Source organism: Paracoccidioides brasiliensis (assembly GCF_000150735.1).
Source record: "Paracoccidioides brasiliensis Pb18 unplaced genomic scaffold supercont2.12, whole genome shotgun sequence".
NCBI lineage: Eukaryota > Fungi > Ascomycota > Eurotiomycetes > Onygenales > Ajellomycetaceae > Paracoccidioides > Paracoccidioides brasiliensis.
This window is the reverse complement of record NW_011371369.1, coordinates 148,248-168,958: the sequence shown is the minus strand read 5'-3', so window position 1 is coordinate 168,958 and position 20,711 is coordinate 148,248. Positions and strand designations below refer to the sequence as shown.

The 20,711-nt window shown below is 45.7% G+C and overlaps 7 protein-coding genes across 7 annotated transcripts; 4 read left to right on the top strand and 3 right to left on the bottom strand.

Moving 5' to 3' along the window:
• Nucleotides 1–2,187: 2,187 nt before the first annotated feature.
• Nucleotides 2,188–2,748, bottom strand: PADG_07627 (uncharacterized protein; the record flags this gene model as incomplete). Its single annotated transcript, XM_010764780.1, has 1 exon — nt 2,188–2,748. One exon carries the CDS (start codon nt 2,746–2,748, stop codon nt 2,188–2,190), a length of 561 nt encoding a protein of 186 aa, XP_010763082.1.
• A 1,375-nt stretch (nt 2,749–4,123) lies between these two features.
• PADG_07626 (uncharacterized protein) lies at nt 4,124–5,738 on the top strand (the record flags this gene model as incomplete). Its single annotated transcript, XM_010764680.1, has 2 exons — nt 4,124–4,664; nt 4,759–5,738. 2 exons carry the CDS (start codon nt 4,124–4,126, stop codon nt 5,736–5,738), a joined length of 1,521 nt encoding a protein of 506 aa, XP_010762982.1.
• A 1,734-nt stretch (nt 5,739–7,472) lies between these two features.
• On the bottom strand, nt 7,473–8,646 carry PADG_07625 (5'/3'-nucleotidase SurE; the record flags this gene model as incomplete). The annotated part of the gene is made up of 2 exons (XM_010764779.1): nt 7,473–7,536; nt 7,613–8,646. The coding sequence occupies 2 exons, from the start codon at nt 8,644–8,646 to the stop codon at nt 7,473–7,475; spliced, it is 1,098 nt and encodes a 365-aa protein (XP_010763081.1).
• Nucleotides 8,647–10,512: 1,866 nt separating this feature from the next.
• On the top strand, nt 10,513–13,127 carry PADG_07624 (uncharacterized protein; the record flags this gene model as incomplete). The annotated part of the gene is made up of 5 exons (XM_010764778.1): nt 10,513–10,718; nt 10,777–11,917; nt 11,971–12,091; nt 12,146–12,459; nt 12,528–13,127. The coding sequence occupies 5 exons, from the start codon at nt 10,513–10,515 to the stop codon at nt 13,125–13,127; spliced, it is 2,382 nt and encodes a 793-aa protein (XP_010763080.1).
• A 1,409-nt stretch (nt 13,128–14,536) lies between these two features.
• On the bottom strand, nt 14,537–15,024 carry PADG_07623 (uncharacterized protein; the record flags this gene model as incomplete). The annotated part of the gene is made up of 3 exons (XM_010764777.1): nt 14,537–14,659; nt 14,814–14,898; nt 14,978–15,024. 3 exons carry the CDS (start codon nt 15,022–15,024, stop codon nt 14,537–14,539), a joined length of 255 nt encoding a protein of 84 aa, XP_010763079.1.
• A 245-nt stretch (nt 15,025–15,269) lies between these two features.
• PADG_07622 (uncharacterized protein) lies at nt 15,270–15,779 on the top strand (the record flags this gene model as incomplete). The annotated part of the gene is made up of 1 exon (XM_010764776.1): nt 15,270–15,779. One exon carries the CDS (start codon nt 15,270–15,272, stop codon nt 15,777–15,779), a length of 510 nt encoding a protein of 169 aa, XP_010763078.1.
• Nucleotides 15,780–15,863: 84 nt separating this feature from the next.
• Nucleotides 15,864–18,596, top strand: PADG_07621 (uncharacterized protein; the record flags this gene model as incomplete). The annotated part of the gene is made up of 1 exon (XM_010764775.1): nt 15,864–18,596. One exon carries the CDS (start codon nt 15,864–15,866, stop codon nt 18,594–18,596), a length of 2,733 nt encoding a protein of 910 aa, XP_010763077.1.
• Nucleotides 18,597–20,711: the final 2,115 nt, after the last annotated feature.

The window sequence follows — 20,711 nt, the reverse complement described above, 5'->3', positions numbered from 1 at the left end:
TGAACAGCAACGGGCTTTGTAGACAAGAGCATAAGGTCGGCCAAGAAGGAAAGCATTAAGTCTTCTGCCAAGATGTGAAAGTTTTGAACAACAGAATTAAAAGAGACTTTTTTCTTTATTTTTTTTCATTTTTTTTCATTTTTTTTTATTTATTATTATTATTATTATTATTATTATTATTATTTTTTAGATAAGACAGCCATCTTAGGGGAGTACGGTGTAGCATCCAAAATGTAGATAGAGTATGGGAGTTGGAAAAAAAAGAGGCAAAACAAAACAAGATATCATCATACCTTTAGCTATGTATAGATGCCAAAACTGGGTATTAGCAATCGACCATAAGATAGTCTTAGCAGTAATACATCGGAATACTGTTTAAACGTGGTTGCAGGAACGAGAGAAGTGGTTCGAGGTCGAGTTTGCTTTTGATTTCAACGCCAACCGCAAATTTGAGGCGTGAGAGGTAACTAAACGCTTAAATTCGACCAAGATTTCTGCTCAACAAAAAGAGTGCAAATTAAAATAAGTAATTAAACACGAAGAAAAGGAGTCCAGAGGTAACAGGGAATTAATGAAGAAGGAGGATCGATATAGGGCTTCCGATCATCAACCTCAACAAGGCGTGTGGGCGGGTGGCGATGGGGGAGTGAGTAGTAGTTGCTCTATCGTAAAAGATTTTTGCAAACCAGGGTAGAGACTCGGTTAGAGGTTAAAAAGGTGTAGCTGGGAGAAAGGGAAGTAAAATAAAACAACACCGAAAACAACAACAGGAGAAGAGAGAGAAGATTTAATGGCCGACAGCTTCCATGACACGGATTGCGCCGTCCATTTGCTTTTTTGATCAGGATAATTTTAACGAGGTTGCTGGGCGTGTGGGAACTGATCTCAACGTCCTGTCTCGAAGTAATAATAATAATAATAATAATAATAATAACAATAATAATAATAATAATAATAATAATAATAATAATAATAAATAATAATAATAATAATAATAATAATAATAATAATAATAATAATAATAATAATAATAATAATAATAATAGAGTCTTGGGTAAGGCCCAATACCAGTGTAGTAGGTATTGGTTAGTTACAGGGAGATATGGATTCAGATCACGTTACCGAGGGTCATCCGTCTGGCCCAACCAAAAGTGCAGATTGTATTATTTAACTAATGTTGACAACACAGCATCAAAGATCAGAATAATGCCTGCATGGAGAAACAACTTGCCTTTGTCACCCCTGTCCACTTTGTTTAGGTGCGAAGGAGGAGGGACTTGATCATCATCATCATCATCATCATCATCATCATCATCACTATCGTCGTCGTCATTATTAACGTGTATATGCATTTCGCTGAGGACACTCTGACACAGCGCTGCTCCACTTCAGGAATCAGCTTTTGACAAATCTATTATTATACCTCTAACTTAAACGCTGGGTGTGCCAAACCTTGTAACAGAGGCAATAAAATTTTTGAGCTGCAACTAACTAACCTATATTTGCTTGGTTAGCGTTTGAGCTAACTTAAGCCAATCGATCATCCCCAGCTAAACTTCTCTGCAGAGACTGGATCCAACAGAGCATAAATCCGACTCTATTATGAAAAGAGTCCAATTCCGTAAACTCTGATTCTAAATCTAGAGTTTACTATAAGTACAATATCTTAATCCACATGATCTTCGGTTGAATTTGTTATCGAATAAAAACCCTACAAGGTTTTTGACTCCTGCAAAAAACCCCAAACCCCTCTGTTTGAAATAATGCTCGTTAGTGTCAGTTTCACCTCTCGAAAAACGAGTAAACGCGACAGACAGCCCGTTTCTCCCCTCTCTCTAATAATGCATTTACGATTTATATGTCTGGTTGGAGAAATCTTATAATTAGAGCAAGTTGGGTAATGACGATTATTAGTGATATTATTCTTCATAAAGAATTCCATCAAACTTTATGTTCCTATATATACTTGTTTGTTTTGCTCTAGCAGCAACAAGACAATATCAACTAATTGGCCGTAAATTCTAACAATATAAATGGTGTTCGTCATGTCGAACAGGTTCATCATGTAATAATCTAGAGGAACCAGTAGTGAACTTCTGCAACTCAAAAAGTAAAGAGTCAGCATGAATTGCCCTCCCAGTTGCCAGCAGCATCACTCGCACATCCATACACTCGATGCACACATACCTATTTATTCATTTCCCCAACATTCAACGCAACCAAAAACCTGCTCACGCAGTTATATGCCCCAACAGTAGCTGTTATCTCCACGATCTCCCTCTCACTGAAATGCCTCTTCAACTCCTCAAAAACCTGGTCAGGCACCTTAACCGTCCTCGTCATCGCCTCCGTATACTTCAACACAGAAATCTGCTTCGGGGACATCAGCGCCGCCAACTCCTCATCTGAGGGCGGATTATCAACCCCGCGCTCCACAAGTTTCAGCGCCTCGTCCGGAAACCCGGCTTCCGTCAGCAACGGCGCATGGTTCGTCCACTCAAACCACGCCTGGTTTATAACGGCGACGCGGCAGATTGCGATCTCGCGAATGTCTGCGGCAAGGGAGGTTTTGCTGCGGATGCTGCCTAGAAACGAGTTCCAGCCATCGGCGACGGGGAAGGAGTGGAGGAGTGCTAGGTCAAGGGGGAGGAGGCCTCGTTCGCCGCGACGGGCTTGGACGCGCTTGAGAATGGTTTCTTCCTCTTCGTTGGAGGTTGGGGGTGGGTTGGAGACGTACGGGAGGCGCATTGTGGACGGTAAGTGGGGATGGGAGGGGGTAGTATGGAAATGTTGGGTGGGTATGGCGATTTGACTGATGTTAACAGAACGTGTAAATACATAAAGATAATTCGACAAGGGATTCAAAATCTAAAGGTCAAAGGAGGAAAGGCTATTTAAACTCACTGCTGTTAAAATATATTGAATCGAAGTGCTTGGAGCATTCGCTACTATACCTTCGGCATATAATGGTATTATTGATGTTGTTTTCAGAATCTAACAAACCTAAGTGTGTGGTGTAAGTGCTTCATACTGACTGCGCCGGGATAATCCGCTTCAGACCTGCATTTGGATCGGCAATAGGGCAACATAATTCCATACCAACATTTTTTGCATTCACCTACACTCTCATGTCTGTTTTGTGTCCAGTTAAGAATGAGTAACCAGCAGTGTACATTCCATCTTACGGCGTATTCATTCCGAGTTTCGACACTGAAATGAGCGAGTTGGTGTTTGGCAGCACATCTCGGCATTTTCATGTCGAGATCGTGTCCGGCGAAGCAAGAAGCCGCGAGCGGAAAGCATCCGTAACCATAGGGATCGGGACAACATCTGCCCTAATTGATGTTGCATAACCACTGCTACGGAAATCATTCTCTCAGTTAATGAATATCAATTGGACTAGATTTGTGGTTCCTCTCTTGTATTCTGGTTACTATCATTGGCACGGGTTCCGAAGAGCTAGCATAATTATTCGCACCCGTGGATAATACGCATCTACCCCGGAGCACGCTGTAACTAGTTATTAATATATGACATTTTCTAGTGTCTCGGCGATTCCGATATGAAAATGCTAAAATTTTGGCGGAGGAGAATGAACTCGTATATTCATTCTATGGGAACGGAATGTCAGGTACGACGTTATTATGGACCTAGGATATTCTCAAATCCCAATTCTCTGCCGTATGGTAATGCAATTACCCTTGGTATCAAAGTCCATGCCGTCCATGACTGGAGGAATGCTCTAAGCCCGGCCTGGCACAATTTGATTGTCCTTCAACCAGACTTCCATAAAATCGAAACAACGAACAAAACTCAGTGCCATGCGGTTGTTTAACAGAGGCGCGCCTAATTAATCACGTGTTATGATGACAACGGTTCGGGGCTAGCGCTTCCGCTTCCAAGGTTCGTCTAAATGTGGAGAGAACTTTCTTGGCAACTCAGCATCGACAACATCCTAAGAGGCACCACCATAGCTTCAAATCCAATCCCATCATATTTGGCTGTTTTTCTTGAGGATGGAAACTTGTCTGTGAAGAAGAGGACATAACCATTTACATTGACAGCCTCAGCTATTCCTCTAAGTCGACTACTAGTCTAACAACTCTCACCTAGACCACCGGTCATGTCGAAGAAGACTGGAAAGCAAGCCCCTACCAGTGACGAGCTCCTTGCTCAGTTCGATGACCTTGGTGTCGATGATGTAGTCCCTCATACCACTCATGTTGTTGGAGGTCCACAGGGGAAGTCGGAGCAAGATCTATTAGCCGAGCTGCAGGACCTTGCCTCTCAGAAACCTCCAACTTCTCGAACCTCATTCACAGCAAACAGATCTCCCAAACGAACTTCCACTGCAACTCCACCCCCGGACAGGCTCAGCGAAGATAAAATGGCGGCCCCCAGAAAGTCTGGAGATAGCTCTAGAGCTTACCATACAAGCTTGACTCCTGCGGAAACAACTTCATCCGAGGCTGAAGATACACCTACCTCGGAGGAACCGACCAAGAGCGGAGTGGGAGGCGGTGGCTGGTGGGGTGGATTGTTTGCTACTGCGTCAGCTGCTGTGAAACAAGCAGAGGCCGCCGTGAAGGAGATTAAACAGAACGAGGAAGCTCTGAAATGGGCAGATCAGGTCAGAGACAACGTTGGAGTACTTCGAGGTCTCGGTATGTTGCACAATGGATATACCTGTTCCCCAGAAGGAAAGCCATTACTATTTTTACGATTCCTTGTACTAGAGAACTGTGTTAATCATTATAGGCGGCGAACTTCGAACTCTAGCAATCCCTACTTTTACGTCTTTCCTTCATACTCTAGCTCCCCCGATTTCCTCTCATGAACGACTCCAAATTCACATTACACATGACTTCTCGGGCTATCCTTCGCTAGACCCATTGATTTACTCAGTTTTCTCCCGGGTAATGTCCCAGGTTGAAGGAGGTGATCTTCTGGTTATCCAGCGCGGTCGAGAAGCTGCTCCCAGACGTGACTCGGATGCCAACGCCGGACAGAGTTCCACTGCCGGCTGGAATGATGGCCCGTGGTGGCGGACCGTGTCTGTAGGAAAGCCACGGTCCATATCAGCAATCAAGGGTGCAGTGCTTGGTACAAAACTTGCCCGAGCAAGCGCAGAAGCATACGCAACAGAATACTTCTCCACCAGAGGCGGCATCGAAGAAGCCACCAAACAAGCATCCGAGATAATATCCGAGTCAAATCCTGTTCGCAGTAGTGACATATTTCTTGCCATCCAGGCTATTTCCCAACCTATACCAGCAGATATTTTCCAAGCAGGGCCCAGTGGAGATTCACAAAAGTCAACGGATGGGATAGTGGAGGTGAATGATAATGTTGAAGAGGAAGTTTTCTTCGCCATTTATCTTCATGATCCTATCCACAGTATTGCTTTCCACTCCGTCACACAGGCCATTCCGCAGAAGTGGATTGACTGGCTTGATGCCCCAGTCCCCGATCCGAGCGCGCATAACCCCAGTGACCCTCTCCATTCTAGTGTTCCAGAAGCAATTGCTGAAGTTATCGAGAGCGGCGGCGTTGATCCTCGCGAGTGGGTTGCGGAGTGGATAGAGGAAACACTTTCCCTTGGTGTTGGTGTCGTTGCACAGCGGTATGTTGCGCGGAGAATGGGTGTTGGCGAAGGGGGCGTGGCTCGAGGAAAGATGAAGGCAGAGCAGGAGACTGCTGTGGAAAGCGGCGAAAGAGATGCAGATAGAGCTACGTGAACTTTCTGCGATTTCTTTAGTCAGTACTTTATTTCTTTTGCAGCTGGTTTGGTGCCTTTTGATTCGTTTTGACTAGGTTGATAGATGCTCTGCTTGGTTAGCTGTGAACGAAACAGCACTGAAAACTGTGAACTGATAAATGGAGCAACTGCTTTTCTCATCATTCAAATTCCTTTATCCTGGTGCCATTTCCTATATCCTATTCTTAATATTTTTTTCGACATGTATACCTATTGCGGCTCCTGACTTATCCCCGGCATTTTCCTTATTGCTAATTTCCTTTCTTTTCTCGTCATGATATATTCACCTCTTTAAACATCTCATTAGTCCCTGTATATACATGCATTCATTTCGTTTTCTACTTGAAGGGGCTACTTTAATGCAATCCTATGGACAATTGTCATCCTTCATTCTCCACATTTTCCTTACCATTCCTCAAGGCCACCCTCCTCCCATGTTAGTCATAATACCAGCAAGCGGGATAACATTGCACATCACGAAGAAAAAAGAAATGAAGTAAAAATATCCCAATGTAGCTTCGCTCCGCATATCAGTCCGTAGAGTAATCTCTAAAAAACTTTGGCACTTCCTTCTCTAAGTCGGAAGGGCACGTGCACTTAACGTATATTAACATAGACAACTGCGGACAGTCAATACAAAAATATCGACACCAGCTTCAGATGGCAATGCCCATTCAATAGAGGAAATCGTAGATTGGACGATAATTTATGCTCACGACCGCTATCTTAAATGCAGAATACCCATGAATTTCCCATGAGGGGAATATAGCAATTGCACCTATGCCTAATATTTTTAGGTTTGGGAGACGAAATCTCAGAATTATGCCAGCGATGCATGCATGCTCCTGTGAAACAATTCAGCGCTCAGGTCTAAGGGAAGCGCTGAGACGTAGCCGCCATTTGCACAACTTCATCTTGTTCCCCGTTGAATCACTAGTCAATATCTTGCTTGCTAAATTCACCACGGGGGGATAATAGGTAATGTCTGGAGATCCCCTTGGTACTTCATGGATCCCTTTTTTATCCCCCTTCCGCCACAGCCAAATCGACTGAGAGGAAGACTTATTTAGGCAAAAATCCCCCTCACCCCGGTCCTTGAGGCTCCATGGACAAAAAGAGAAATCTCCGCAAAAGAACAGAGCGGGGTGTAGGTATGTTTAACCTCCTACGAGAAGAAGCGCTACGGGCGGACACTACGGTGCGACGTTCTCTCTAGACTTTGCAAGCGGTGTTTTAATACCACGGTTACATGAGGGATATGATAGAAGGGGGCGAGGAGCAATGGGACCTAAGCAACGTCTCGCTCTATGAAAGATTTGGGTGATATATCTACAAAAAATTGCCACATTCTCTTCTCTTCTTGTTACCCTAAAGGCGAGTTCTAGAGGCATGAAAATCTTGTGGCATTGTTAACGGATATTTATGGTTGATACGGAGCGAGGCAGTGCGAGAAGGAAAGCTCCCCATGAAGACAGAAGGTTTAGCAGGTTTCGAGGTAAAGAATATCGGCAATTATATTTGTGCAGAAGCTAAATTGCTACATAGCAAGATAGATCCATGGGTCCAACCAGTTATCTTGGAAATTATTATCTGTAAATATCTAGGCAGGGGAGGGGGGAAAAAAGATCTATATAATCGGATGACGTTTTCATGTTTGACCGTTCTACTTTCCTAGCTGTTTTCTAGTCGACTTTTCATTCAAATATGCCTTGTTTTATAATTGCAACTCGCCATGAAATCCAGGTGCATGACCAAAGTTCGCGGTAAGAGGAGTCACACTTTTGGCGTGTTAGCTTTCAATACGGCCTATCATCATCCTGCTGTGTCTGATGGGAGGGAAGCTGGAGATATTACCTTGTGCATCCGTTTGTGACTGTGTAAGTATCAGTCCCGACATGGCTCATCTCAACACTTCGTTTGATATCCGAAAGTTCGGGCGCCCATTTGAAATATCTTGTCTGCCGTTCTTTCTTGTTACCATGGTCATCGTTGGGTTGAACAGTGCTGTCATCCGCTTCTTTATAAAGACTGAACTTGGACCACGAATTCTGCAACATGCTGGTATAAGCAATAGGTCGTTCTTCGACATCCAAACGCATCGGTACGTTTATGTTGTATAAATGCACGCCTTCAAGAGGCCAACGTGCAGAGAGGTGTTCAATGAGCCGCACAGAAAGCCGTGCGGCAGCCTGGATGACCTCTGGTGGTTGGGCATCTTTGCTAGCAAAGGAGAGCGCGATGGCTTTCTTGCCGCATGTCGCAGCCTCCAGGGCGCCACCCACGGTACCGCTGGCTAAGCCGTAGATCGTCGAGGCGTTTCGACCATGGTTTGGTCCTGAAACCACGAGGTCGACTGGTCCGCGGTCAGGAAAGAGGCTGTAGATGCCCAGTTGGGCACATGCAGCTGGGGTTCCATTGACAACCACCCAGTGGCGTCTGTCTGTGTTACTTTTTCGGACGCAATCCGGGGTTGATATCTCGTGGTGCTGCCAGCTGCCAGCCCCACTCTCCTGAAGACGTCTCCTTCCTAGATCGTTGGAATCGTGGTTCCCGGGGACGACGGAACTGCCAGCATCCCCCAGAAGTGCTTCTGGAAGAACGTAAGTCGCCTTTAGTAGCTCCCCGATGAGATGGGCTTTGCCGATCCAGGACCGGGATGAATTGGGTATGGCAACAGAGACCAGATGGCCTGCATCCTGAAAAGCTTTGACTAAGGGAAAGATGTAAGGCGAACACTTTTGTGAAGGTGGACCGTCGTCATTTACTATCTGAAATGACCTCTTGTCAGCCAAAAGGGTTCTAACATTGGTGGAACAGCGAAAGGATATCATCGGGCCGTCAAGCTTTTCGGGATAGGAACCCGCAAGCCGTATGGAGCATGAGGACATATGCAACTACGAGGCGACTATGACCAACAAACTCGGAAGGGAAACGACATAAGAGATAAAATTGAAAGCAAGGAATAAATCTCAGTACCAGGATATGCATTGCAGCAGCAGCAGCAATGGTATTATTGCTAGCTTTGGAAATATGAGTCTAATACGGCATCAAGAATTGGCAAGGCTGATGTGAAAGGATTTCAAGGCTCTGGAGGGAAATGATACATTGGCGTAAAGCAGATGTGATGCAGGAAGAAGGGAGGGTTGACAGATATCAATGATGTCCGCTAACGCATTCAAGGAATGAAAAGTGCTCCGTAACTAGCTGCTTGCTGACATTTGAACCACATTGGATCCAACAACGTCAATATTTCACATTTTTACAACAGGAAAACTGCATGCTTGTTCTGACGCTGGCCGGGAAAAGTCCTGCCAGAAGCCCATTACCAGATTCAACCGCCGGTATGGAAGTAGGTCACACGGCTTCATGCTCCTGCAGCAAGGCAGAATCTCCTATTAGCAGGTTTTTGCAAGCCAGGGGCTTGAGAATATCAGTTGGCAAGCCGGGCCCCCCTTTGGCAAGCCGGATGTTGTATTATTATCCCGTCTCTAGCAAAGCCGATGCAATCCCAAACATCTTGCAAACCACCAGCGTATCGGAGGAATTGCACCCCAAGGGTCTGAAGCTGCCGAGCAGGGGGGCTTTCTATGCCTTCCCAGGCCGCTAGCCTAAATGCGGGTCGCCGGTGAGGTGGGCATCTCTGCCCACAACGCAATTGGACGAGAAGTTTTTTCGGGGGAAGAGGCCGCCTGGACACACGAGTCAACTCCTCTCCTGCTCACACTAACCATATTAGTTAAGGCCGGGAGTGCTGGAAGGAGAATAAGATAAAATCAAATAAGAATAGACATACAAGTCACCCCTCTCCCTCTCTGGCCCTCAGAGAGTCGATGGTAAATCCAGATCCCAGAGTGTGGATCAACTCGTGGAATGTCGCCCCTCAGCCGCAGGGGTCGACGTCACCGTCGAAGCTGCGCGACTCTGCTAATCCCTTTCCATACAGACCTTGCTTCCCTGAGAGCTTGGGCAACTCATTAGTTGTTCTGCTAGTCAATTGTTAGAGTTTCTTTTCAAGCATGGATGTTCAAAGATCTGATGACTTGATATTTTTCCCTCTGTCTGTCTCTCTCTCTCTCTCTCTCTCTCTTTCCTTTCTTTTTCCTTTTTTTATTTCTTTTTTTCTTTTGTTCTTTGCTTTTCTCTTGCCTCATCTCTTTTGCACCTTGACTCGTGTCCTTCTTTGCCTCACCAGGCTTGCCCTTTTATATCATTAGTTGAAAAGAGACTTTGCAATATTTTGCAGCGGTGATCATCCATCATGACATTTGAACTTTGTTAAAACTAAGCTTGGATTTAGCGCAGTTATGCCTTTATCATAAATTCCACCCCACCTCCTCTTTATACTCATCTCACACGAGTCCCTCTTCGTCTGCATGAGCTTTTGTTCCTCTGAAAAGACACTATCAAGTCACAATTGGGGGCTGAGCAATATTTATTCCACCGGGATAACCCATTGCAGGTGGATATCCAACGCAAACTAGGCGGCAGCTTACTTCAGCCTTGTCTAGCCTTGGACCCTAATGTGAGAGGTGAGATCTCCCTCAGAACACCACTCTCTATCACCAGGAGGGGCAGGGGAATGAAACACGTTTTACCCCGCGTATTGGGTTTTTGGGACATCTCGAAGAAGGGATAGGTGAAGTTCTTCAGCACGAAAGAATTTGACGTTTACCCCTTTTCAACTCCCCTCGGGCAATTTGAGCTTCTTCCAATTGCGACGGCGAGTGTTGACAACCGATTTACGGAGCAAGACAATGTCGGATACCAATCCCCTTACGTCCTCGTGGGACGTCCTGATCCCGCAAAGTACTCCTGAGCTCGAACCAAGCCATGATTCTCTACAAGGGGACCGGGACGTAGAATCATATCTCGAAGAATTCGGTTTGCTCCAGCAGCCAGGGCAAACCCACCAACATAAGATGGCAGGTCGCTATGGCCCGGCCAATCATATTGACTTTAAGTATGATGACTTTCCCTGCTAAGGTAATAAGGCAAATGCTGAAGGGGATCTCCCACAGCCTCCCAGATGCCAGCATCCAAACATGGAGTCTCGATGGGAATGCCAGAAGTCCCGACGCCGACTTTGGCCCCACAAGCCCAGATACTACCGGAGAGGAACATTGGCCTCTCTACCATGCATCTCTTTTTCCGGGCGCGGAGCAACATCTCAGCACGACCTTCTTCTCACGTTTGGGTAAATTCGACACAGCCTTGCATTGTGACGCTCTGGCTGGAGAGTCCGGCTGCCTACCACCGGACCTGCTACATCAGCAAGAGGAACCCTTTGTCACTGACTTTACGGACCCTATTATGCACGCATATGAACTGGAAGCTGCTTTCCAGGACCTACGGAAATCATGGCCTTTAAGTTTGGAGCAAGAACAGCCTCCTTATGCTCAGACATACGGACCTATCATACCAACGCACGATGGCACTGGCAACGGTGAAGAGAGAGGTGCCTCATACTCTCCATTGCAACGTATAGAATTTCCCGGCTGCGGAGAGCCCTCAGGAACCGATGCGATTACTTCTCCAGTTCTGGATATCTCGTCCAAACTGACTCCGTCGCAGCTGTTTAAACAACAAGACAATCAATATCACGATGGCTCAAGCAAGAAACAATCGCTGAATATACCCGACAAGGTTGACACGCTTTTTCCCGGTCACAATACTCATATCTTCCTCAATGACAGATCTCAAGGTGAAATCAGTCACAGATATACGCAGCGGCGGAATTGCTCCCCAAAGGAAGACCAACTCCAGTTCTTCAAAATAGTTCAGATCACTCCAGAAAGGGATGCAACAGGAGACTTTTCTGATAATCCAACTCTTCTGGCGGACCCGTCGATTGATACAACCGTACCTGGATTTCCCTCGACAGGAGTGCCTTGTAAAGCAAGCCACAGCAAAATTGTCACGGTGGCCCGGAAGCGGAAGAGCCCCAGTGTGGGCTCTGCCGACGAAAAGCCTGTGAAGACGATGGCTATACAGATTGTTCAAGAAGATGGGTTAGGAGGGTCATTGGAGCCTTCCGCGTCTATTCCGACAGTGCCACGAGCACGCCGCAATGGCCCGTTGTCTTTCGATGGGCGACGAGAAGCTGCAATGCGGAGAAAGGATAAGAGCGTCTGTGTGTGGTGTCGTCTGGCTAAGAAGAAAGTAAGGAACCTATTTCGTCCATCATCATTCTCATTCTAACTATTAGATACCAGTGTTCTGGCGAAAGCCCATGCGCCACCTGTTTAGAGCAGGCAAAATCCATTTTCTTTGAACAGCCATGCGTGAAAGCGGACTTCTTCCAAATTGTCGAGTCTGGGACTTGCAATTATATTTGTAAGTCGTTCTTTGTTTGCCGCTTCGATTGATTCTACTAACTTTTTATTCAAGCCCAACGAGCAATCAACCATCCTACACCTGACGGATCAACACGGGTGAGGATGGAGCTGCCAGCTACATTCGAAATGAAGAATTTACTGGAACTCCTGGACAAGCGTCGTGGGAAATTCAATATCCGCGCTCGTCAATCATGGGGGACCCTCTACGTAATAGACTTGAATGAGACATATAATTATCTCAAAGACCTCAATAAATCAGAATATAGCCCTCGCTACGATCTTCGGGAGTTCATCGATCGCAAGATCTTGAAATTCAACAAGTGGACGAATTGCGTTAGAGAGTGCGATCCGATAAATAATCTTTTCGTAAGTCGCTTTCCCCATTTCAAAGCTCGCATACACCGTATTGCGGCTAACATACCCATCTCATACAGTCCCTCCTATCCCAATGGAATAACATGCCCAGCCGCGCTAGCTATGACTTTGTCGCCATATCTGCAGACCAACCCAACCGTCCCATGAACGTCCACAACCCGGAAGACTCTGTCGACATCCTCCTAGCCGCGCAGCTCTCCCGCATTATCTGTCGCAAGCTCGAAGTGGACGGCTTCCGCGCTCTCCAGAACGCCCTGAACAAAAACAAATGGGACTCCATCCCCTACGATGCCTTCACGGAGTTTGTCGCGCAGCTAGGCCAGATCCTGCTCACGCTCCGGTGGCGGGTGTCGTGGTGGGAACTACTTGGGGATGGCGGAACGACGCCAGATGCCAATAAGGAACGCTACGAGGACCGTGTCCGACGTCTCTGCCAGGTCTTGTACTTTTACTATACTTCTGTGAAGTTGAAATTGCCGGCGTGGACGACCCCGACCGGACTTGATGGAATATGGTCAACGTATGCAGATGCGACTCGTATTTGGGATGATTTCCCGTCCGCTGCGTCCATTGATGGGTTCAATGCATGGATGGCAAGAGGCAAGGAGCTTATTCAGGAAGCTGGTGTGCAGAGCCGGATATCGAAGTTCTGCAAGTAGCCAGAGAGAGATGTGTGAGGGGATGAATGATATTTATTCTTCTGCATGTATATTGGATTTTATTTTTGATCTTCGTGTTTATATCTTGGGAGTCATTGTCCAGCTTGTTTGCTCTCTCTCCACTTGTCATTATTATTCCCACTATTTTTGTTTCATTTGCGATCATAGGCATGCAGGCATGCTATTTGCCAGATGCGAATTTCGACTGCGTACCAAGATATCCAACCGTCCCATGAAGCAAAGCGAAACAACCGATTCCGAAAATCTATTTTCCTTCGATCCCGGAAATTATACATACATGTATATGTTTTGTTTCTCTTTTTTTTTTTTCTTTCTTTCTTTTTTTTCCTCTTTTTTTTCCTTTTTTTTTTTTTTTCTATTTCTGTTCACATATTTATTTTCATGATTTACTATGACTTTCCTCTTCTTAAAAGGATCTTCTCGATTACAGATATTATTCATCCCCTTTGTTGCAATCCTGAAGCATGTTATTATTGAAAAGTGATAGATGCTCATATTGAACAAATGTCTAGGCTTATATTTCCATATTCGTAAAACACCAATTTTCATAACGAGAGCTCACCCAACTTCTTAACACAACCGCTTCCACCATTTTCGTAATAGAAACCTGGAAGGGATAGAGCGCAGGTTCGTGACGAGCCATGGGCTATAATTTTCCTTGTTCAACTTGTGAAAGAAATGTGTATTTAAAAGAACTGTATATAATGTTGGACAAAATTTTTTCATATATCCATATTCTCAAGGACCTGCATCACAGACGTGACATATAAAAAGGAAACTGCACACACGACGGGCATTCCGAAACTCACCCTGGAGGTCACAGCATGGGACTGTATACAGAGAGAGCCCATTGTACAGAAGTAGGTAGGGGTCAAGCACATGCATAGATTCCAGAAAATTGACACGAGACTGAAACCCGAAATTTTTTTCTGTTTATCCTCCATCCCATTTTCTTTGCTCTTTCCTACCCCCCTCAATTTTCCTTCAGGTTGGGTTGAAGGGCTATCCCACACTAAATAGTTCTGCGTCGAGCAGCAAATTGCGTTCGCCCCACTACCTTGGAAATTGAGGACTTGGCCTTCAAAGATCTACCCCTGACATGGATGTGAAGCTGGACAGCTCTCCAGCTTAGGTTTCGGGTAATCCAGGTCAGAGTGATACGGAGTCAATGGACTGTGACAGATACCTGTCTGTGAAACAATGTTGATAACTGTGATGATCTGACGAAATGGAGAACTGTGCTTGCTGGGTGGAATATCATCCGAAGCGTTGGTTGGTTGTTCAGATAGACGTAGGTTGTCAGGATCGGGTTGTGGGTAATATCACTGTGCCACACTTCTCCATCGTATCCAGATTCCAAAATTAATTCCACAAGTTCCCGGACCCACTCATTTCTTTCCTTTCCCATCTTTCCCATCTTTGTTTTTTTTGCCGCTAGCAAGTAACTCCAAGTGTCCCGCTCGCTCCGCCAGCGTCCGTTCTGTCTTTGCGGTTAGACCAGCAGAAAGTTTCTAGTAACAAGACCTCGAAAATTAGCAAGATATGATTTCACGTTGAAGGTCACCCTGGAATTCAATATGATATCTTTCCTGGCACACAAGTGGCCAGTGAACAGCGCCCTCTGAGGTGATGTAACGTTATAATTTCGTCGAAGTTGATACCTACCTTGGTCATCTTCTTCTGCCTGATCAAATTTGCTTTCTTGGGTGCGATTACTCGAGTACCCTTTTTGGGACCAAGTGCATTGGATCTGCCACGAGATGGATATGTGTTAGCTCTCTCAGTGTGAATTGATACTCGATCATTGTGGGTAAGGTTGAAAGAAGTACTTTTTTGAGGTGGCCGGCTTCAACTTTTTGATTTCACCTTGGGCCATGATTTGTATGTTTACCTGAAATGCGGAAATGAAAATTAGGCCTTTTTCACAGGGTGGGAAATCGTGGTGAGACACGAATATTAGATCGAATATCCGAGTGGACTTGCAAACATGCCGCGGTATTTTAGCCCTGAAGAATAGAAAGAAATTTTTTATCCAGGTGGAGAACCCACAACAACCCACCAAACAGCAGCAGGTCTTGAAGCCCGCCGCGATAAATATCCAAGCGTCAAGGCCTGTATCACATGACCTGTGCGTATTTCCGATTCCGAGAGCGGAAGATTAGCGCGAGATCCGCTAGTCCTAAAGAGGGAAAGTCCGAACGAAATACGCGCCATGTGGGGGTCAACCCAGGCACCAAACCAGCTCCCAAAAACACATCACAACAAGACAAATCAACACATCCGTGGACCGCGGCCAAACTCCACCGCCACTCTGAACTGATGTCCTGCTTGAGCAACTCCCGAAAACTTGAACCAACCAGCAAGGAGAGGGCCGCGAAAAACAAACTTCGGGCGGGGATCAATGCAAGTAGAAATACCTTGCGAGAGCTGGTCCATCGGTGCTTAGTTCTGGTGTTTGCTTCTTCGCATTCCGAGTCGAGAGATTCTTCCCGCTGCAGCCAGTTTCCCCTCTGCATCCTCATGCAAATAAGTTCCTCCCTAGCTTGTGTTGCTCTCGCTCCATTCCTCGGTCTATCTCGAGCTGCTGCCGTCTACCATTGGCCCATTGAGTGGTCCCGCCCCTGGATTTGACATGCCGCTACTGGCCTAGGATTTGGATTGATGCCTTCGTAATAATTTTGCTGGATCGTAACCGTCTCTGCAGCAGTGTCCATTATGGATGCTATTTTGACAACTACTGTAGAGGCCCCTCGATCAGATGCTATTCCCAATAACACTACTGCGCGCCGTACATCCTCGCGCCATTCCAGCTTCTTTAACCCCATTCGCCTGCCATCCGTATCCCCGCCTCAACATCAACCCGAAAAGCCGTTCAGCGCCCAGAATCGACGGCTTCAATTGCGAAACGCGGGTTTTCGTGGTGCTTTGGTCACTTCACGAAAAGTAAGTCCCCCTTTCACGGGCTGGAGATCGAGATCGGTTTCAGGGGAGCCTGACCGGCCTCTACGCAAAGAACATTGTGATACTGGAGGTATGCAACCAAACCCTAGCCTTCTGATAACAACATCACAAACGCGCCGGTCGAGCATTCTTCAAGAAATTAATAACACTACACGAAGACGCTCTAGTCCTCCGCGACCGTCAGTTACTTCTTTATTCCAGGATCTGCCCTCGCCAGATCCGACAACCGATGAATGTCCCATACACTCCTTGTCAAACCCCAAAGGGCAATTAGCACGTCCAATTGATCTGGAATTTGTTGACTATAGTGATTTACCTTTGACATCGAAGTCGAGAAGGTCCTCTGCTTTCTGGAGATCTCCCTACAGCACCCTGGGCCGCCCAAAAAGACGACCAAACATGACCAGCAGGAATGCAGACCTTGACCTCTCCAAATACGTAGAGTACCTGGAAGCACAGCTTGCGGCCTTGTTAGATCAGATCGGATCGATGGACTCCTCTGCGACGAATGTTCAAGCATCTAAGTTCAGAGCCCTCAATGCGGACTATAAATCTCTGAAACAAGAACTTCTAGACTGGGAGACAAAATTCGAGGCCCGAGTGAAGGATGAAATATGCAACACGATCGAGAAGGAGCCAGAGCTTCGTTCCAAAATCCAAGCCTTGGAACGGGAGATTGAAATCAAAGATCACAAGAACCGCGAGCACGAATGGGAAATTGAAATGGCAACACGAAAACTACAAAACATGGACGCGGTTAATTTGACAAACCAATACCTAGAGCGGAGGATCGATGTATTGACGGAGTTACTAGCTCAATCCTCAGTAAGAATAGAGTCATCTCCTGAATTGAATTGTGCCCTTGAGGCTTCTTCCCCCCAGGTCGGTGAGCACCGAACCCCCAGACCTCGATCCATATTCTCCAAAATCCCCTTGTCTCCCATCCGAAGATCACACTTTCAACACGCATCAGTGCCTGAATCGAATCCCTCACCGGATTCAGCTTCTCAAGCCGATCAACCCGGGGATCGGACATATATTTTGTCACCGAAGGGAGATGGACAGGCAGACGACGCTGAAATGTCTCTCGATTCTGGATTGGGAGACTCTTGCTCCTCTCCGTCTACTCGTGCGCAGGAATCAAAACGTTCTTCCATGGTTTCACATTCCTTGTCAAACTCATCCTCTTGGGGGACTTCATTTCCCCTATCACCCGATGTTCAAGTGAGATTCTCGGGCCGTCAAAGGAAGATGAGGCGTTTCCCTCCCGGCTCTTGCACACTGAAACCACTTATACTTCCTGCTGCTTCTCCATATGTACCTGCTGGCCAAGTACGCAACCATTCTTTTTCCCGGGACCCAATTTCTCCTTTTCATTTACGCTCTGCACGCGATCAGGAAACCTCCAGCTCATCTTGGATGGAACCCGATACCCCAAGTACATTAGAAGTGAACTCCAATCCATGTCAATCATTTGATGGTGTTATCAGCAATCATAGAATTTTGATGGGGATGTCACCTCTTGAATCCGACCTGGTTGATCCTTCAACTGTAGAGTCCTCCCGCATATTTTTTGATGACGTTCACTCAAGCACCCAAATGGAACGGCCAACGGTCGGTATTCTGTGCCAGGACGATTCATCTAAAAGAACCTCATACCACACACCGGAAAAGTCCCCCCCCGAATCGTCTTATAGTTCATCTACGTGCTTCAGATCCCAGACACGTCGTAAGATAGACCGGGACATTACACCCATGATGGCACTAGATTCGAGGGTAGCAAGGCTTCGCAAGATGTATCCGAAGACATGCACCCATACGCCTTCTGTTGATGACAAGAGGGACACCTTCCATTACATCTGGGGATCTGTTCCTAGCACAGCAACCCTAATTCGAGGGATTATTGCCAATGCGTGGCACACACATTGGAAAAAGTTAGGGAAGTTGACATGGTGGGTTCTAGGTCTTTTCCTTGGTGGCCAACCGAGAAATCAATGGCTCAAAACCAGACACCGGAGTCAACTCAACGGCAGCAACCACAGTGAAGCTGTCGGGTACCATGATCCGGCGAACTCCTCTGACTTTGTAACTCGTTCCATTCCTCCACCTGTGGATGATACACCAACCAAACGCGTCATCAAATCTCACTCCTCTGATACATCATCTATGTTGGCAACTTCCCCCAAAGACCTACGCGCGAACGAAGATCTCTTGCCTATTTCTCTAGAGCTGCCTCCAAAACGATCCTTTGAATTATGGGCGAAATTCTCGTTTGCAATCGCTCTCGCTATTGGATTAGCCTTGAGGGATGGGCCTGCATCGTTGATGGATGAGTGTCTGTTGAGAGGGTACTGTATTAACGAATCTACTAGACGACCATTGACAGACCAAAGTCCCAGCCAGACGTCAGAATGTATACCACGGATGTCCCCGCCACCAGGTCCTATAAACTATCTTTCTGGCGAGATTCACATTGATGATGAATGAGACAGCGCTCCAGCCCATTATCACTCTCTTAAATTCAGCCATCTTACCCGATGCTTCCCTTGATACGAATTAATACAGAGGGAAATAAATCCCTCGTCCGTTCCTTTTTCAAACAACTAAAATCCCAACCAGGACTGCGAACTGCGTACAGCACATGAAATGAAGAAACCTCCACTTAACGACGAAGATGACGAACACCATACAATGAACCCGATTCTTAATACATAATAAATGACAACATATCCCAGCTTTATGCATACGGCCCCCTTTTTTTAGTTATTTTTTTTTTTCTGTCTTTAAAATAATACCATACTTTGTTCCAACGCGAACCCGTTTCCTATGTTTGGGAGATGCAAATTTTGCATGTGGAGGATAATGTACGATAAAATCCTTGAAAGAAGGAGGGAGGGGGAGGGCCCGCGGAATATACAGTGCATCTAGGACAAAGGAATGCGCTACAGCAATTTCACCAGCGCCGCCAGAAGCAATAAGAGCGGTGGCGTGAAGCATAACTTGATCCTAAGGGGCATGATGGCGTTGCGTTTGGTGTTTTGACTTTACATATGTATGTTCCCAGTGTATGGTGAACTACGAGATTTGATGAAAAAGGGTTTTGGGGGTGGAGGTTATGTATATATACTACGTATTGTGTTACATGTATGGAGTGTTGTACAATTACTGCATATTTGATAGATTAGATTGATCGATTTGGGACTGAGAGGTCCAAGGAAATTCTAATGAAATATGAAATTAAAAACTTCATGTTGGGGAGATGATAACCAAAACAAAAAGTGAAAAATGAATATTTAATTCTGAATATAGAGGTCCCTTTTAGATGTAATTAGAGCACAACTGTCACATCATCATCATCATCATTGCCCCCCCCCTCCTCTGCACAGCACCTATCACTCAAACGGGTAACGACGTAATCCGTCCATTAACCGTCACATCATTTCTCTCCATGAATTCGATTGTGAAACGATAGGGTGTGCAGGAGGCACCTAATGAGAGGTTTTGTAGCCAGCTGCAGCTCCGTGTGGATAGATCTACACACATAGTTAACTAGAGTATGAAGATCATCAACGTGGATGGAGTCTTCGCGTGGGATGTGGGAGCGAGCGGGCTTCTGCTAGCTCCCTTTTTTTTTACCCCGTTCGTGATCGGCAATGGGATAACTAACTATAGAGTTTTTCTTTTTCTTTTTCTTTTTCTTTTTCTTTTTTTTTTTCATCATTGTTTGGGGTTTCGGATAATTTTCTTTTTATATCTTGAGCGTGAAGAAGCGGGTGAGTTGGTCCTTGCATTTCTTTTTCTTTTTCTTTTTTCTTTTTCTTTTTTCTTTTTCTTTTTTCTTCTTTTGTCTTGCTTCTTCTTCTTCTTCTTCTTCTTCTTCTTCTTCTTCTTCTTCTTTGCCGATCCGAATATTAAACAGTTGGCGTGATGATCAACCCGGTGCTGACAAGGTGATTTACGGTGCATCATCCTGCGTCCAATTTTTTTTTTTTTTTTTTTTTTTTAAAAAAAAAAAAAAAAAAAAAAATTGGAAGACAGAGGGGTTTTGTGGAAGAGGGAATTGGGGATTGACTTGACACGGGGAGACAGGCATTATTGTGTGTAGGATTGAAAATCGTTGCTGATTGCAATTTGTGTTTTCCGTCCCTTGCCTCCGTGATTCAATGAGTTCGTTTGAAATACATGCCACCAAAGCAGTGTTTATGTGTTAGTGTTGTGGGTTCTCAAAATTAATGAGAACGTAGAAAGGAGGATGGGAGGATGTGTAATAAAACATGAGGCGGTGATGGGATGCGCGAGCGGGATTGGACGAGGAAGGTGATGTAGGTTAGTATAGAGAGAGGGAGTCGGAGGAGCGATGAATGATATGTGCTATATTGTATGTATATATATGTGTATGTAGGTGAGAGTTGAGTTTCTCGACACGCCAGTTGTTGGAGTTCAAGGATTGGATGGGGTAGTAGTCTTTTATCACCTTCGTAATCAACATCACCCCCACCCATATCTAACAATTGAGGAATTAAGCAACCATCAACTAGAATTTCTCATATAATTTATATATATCTATTCCTTAGACCTGTTGACAGGTTCTAGCAGTATGAC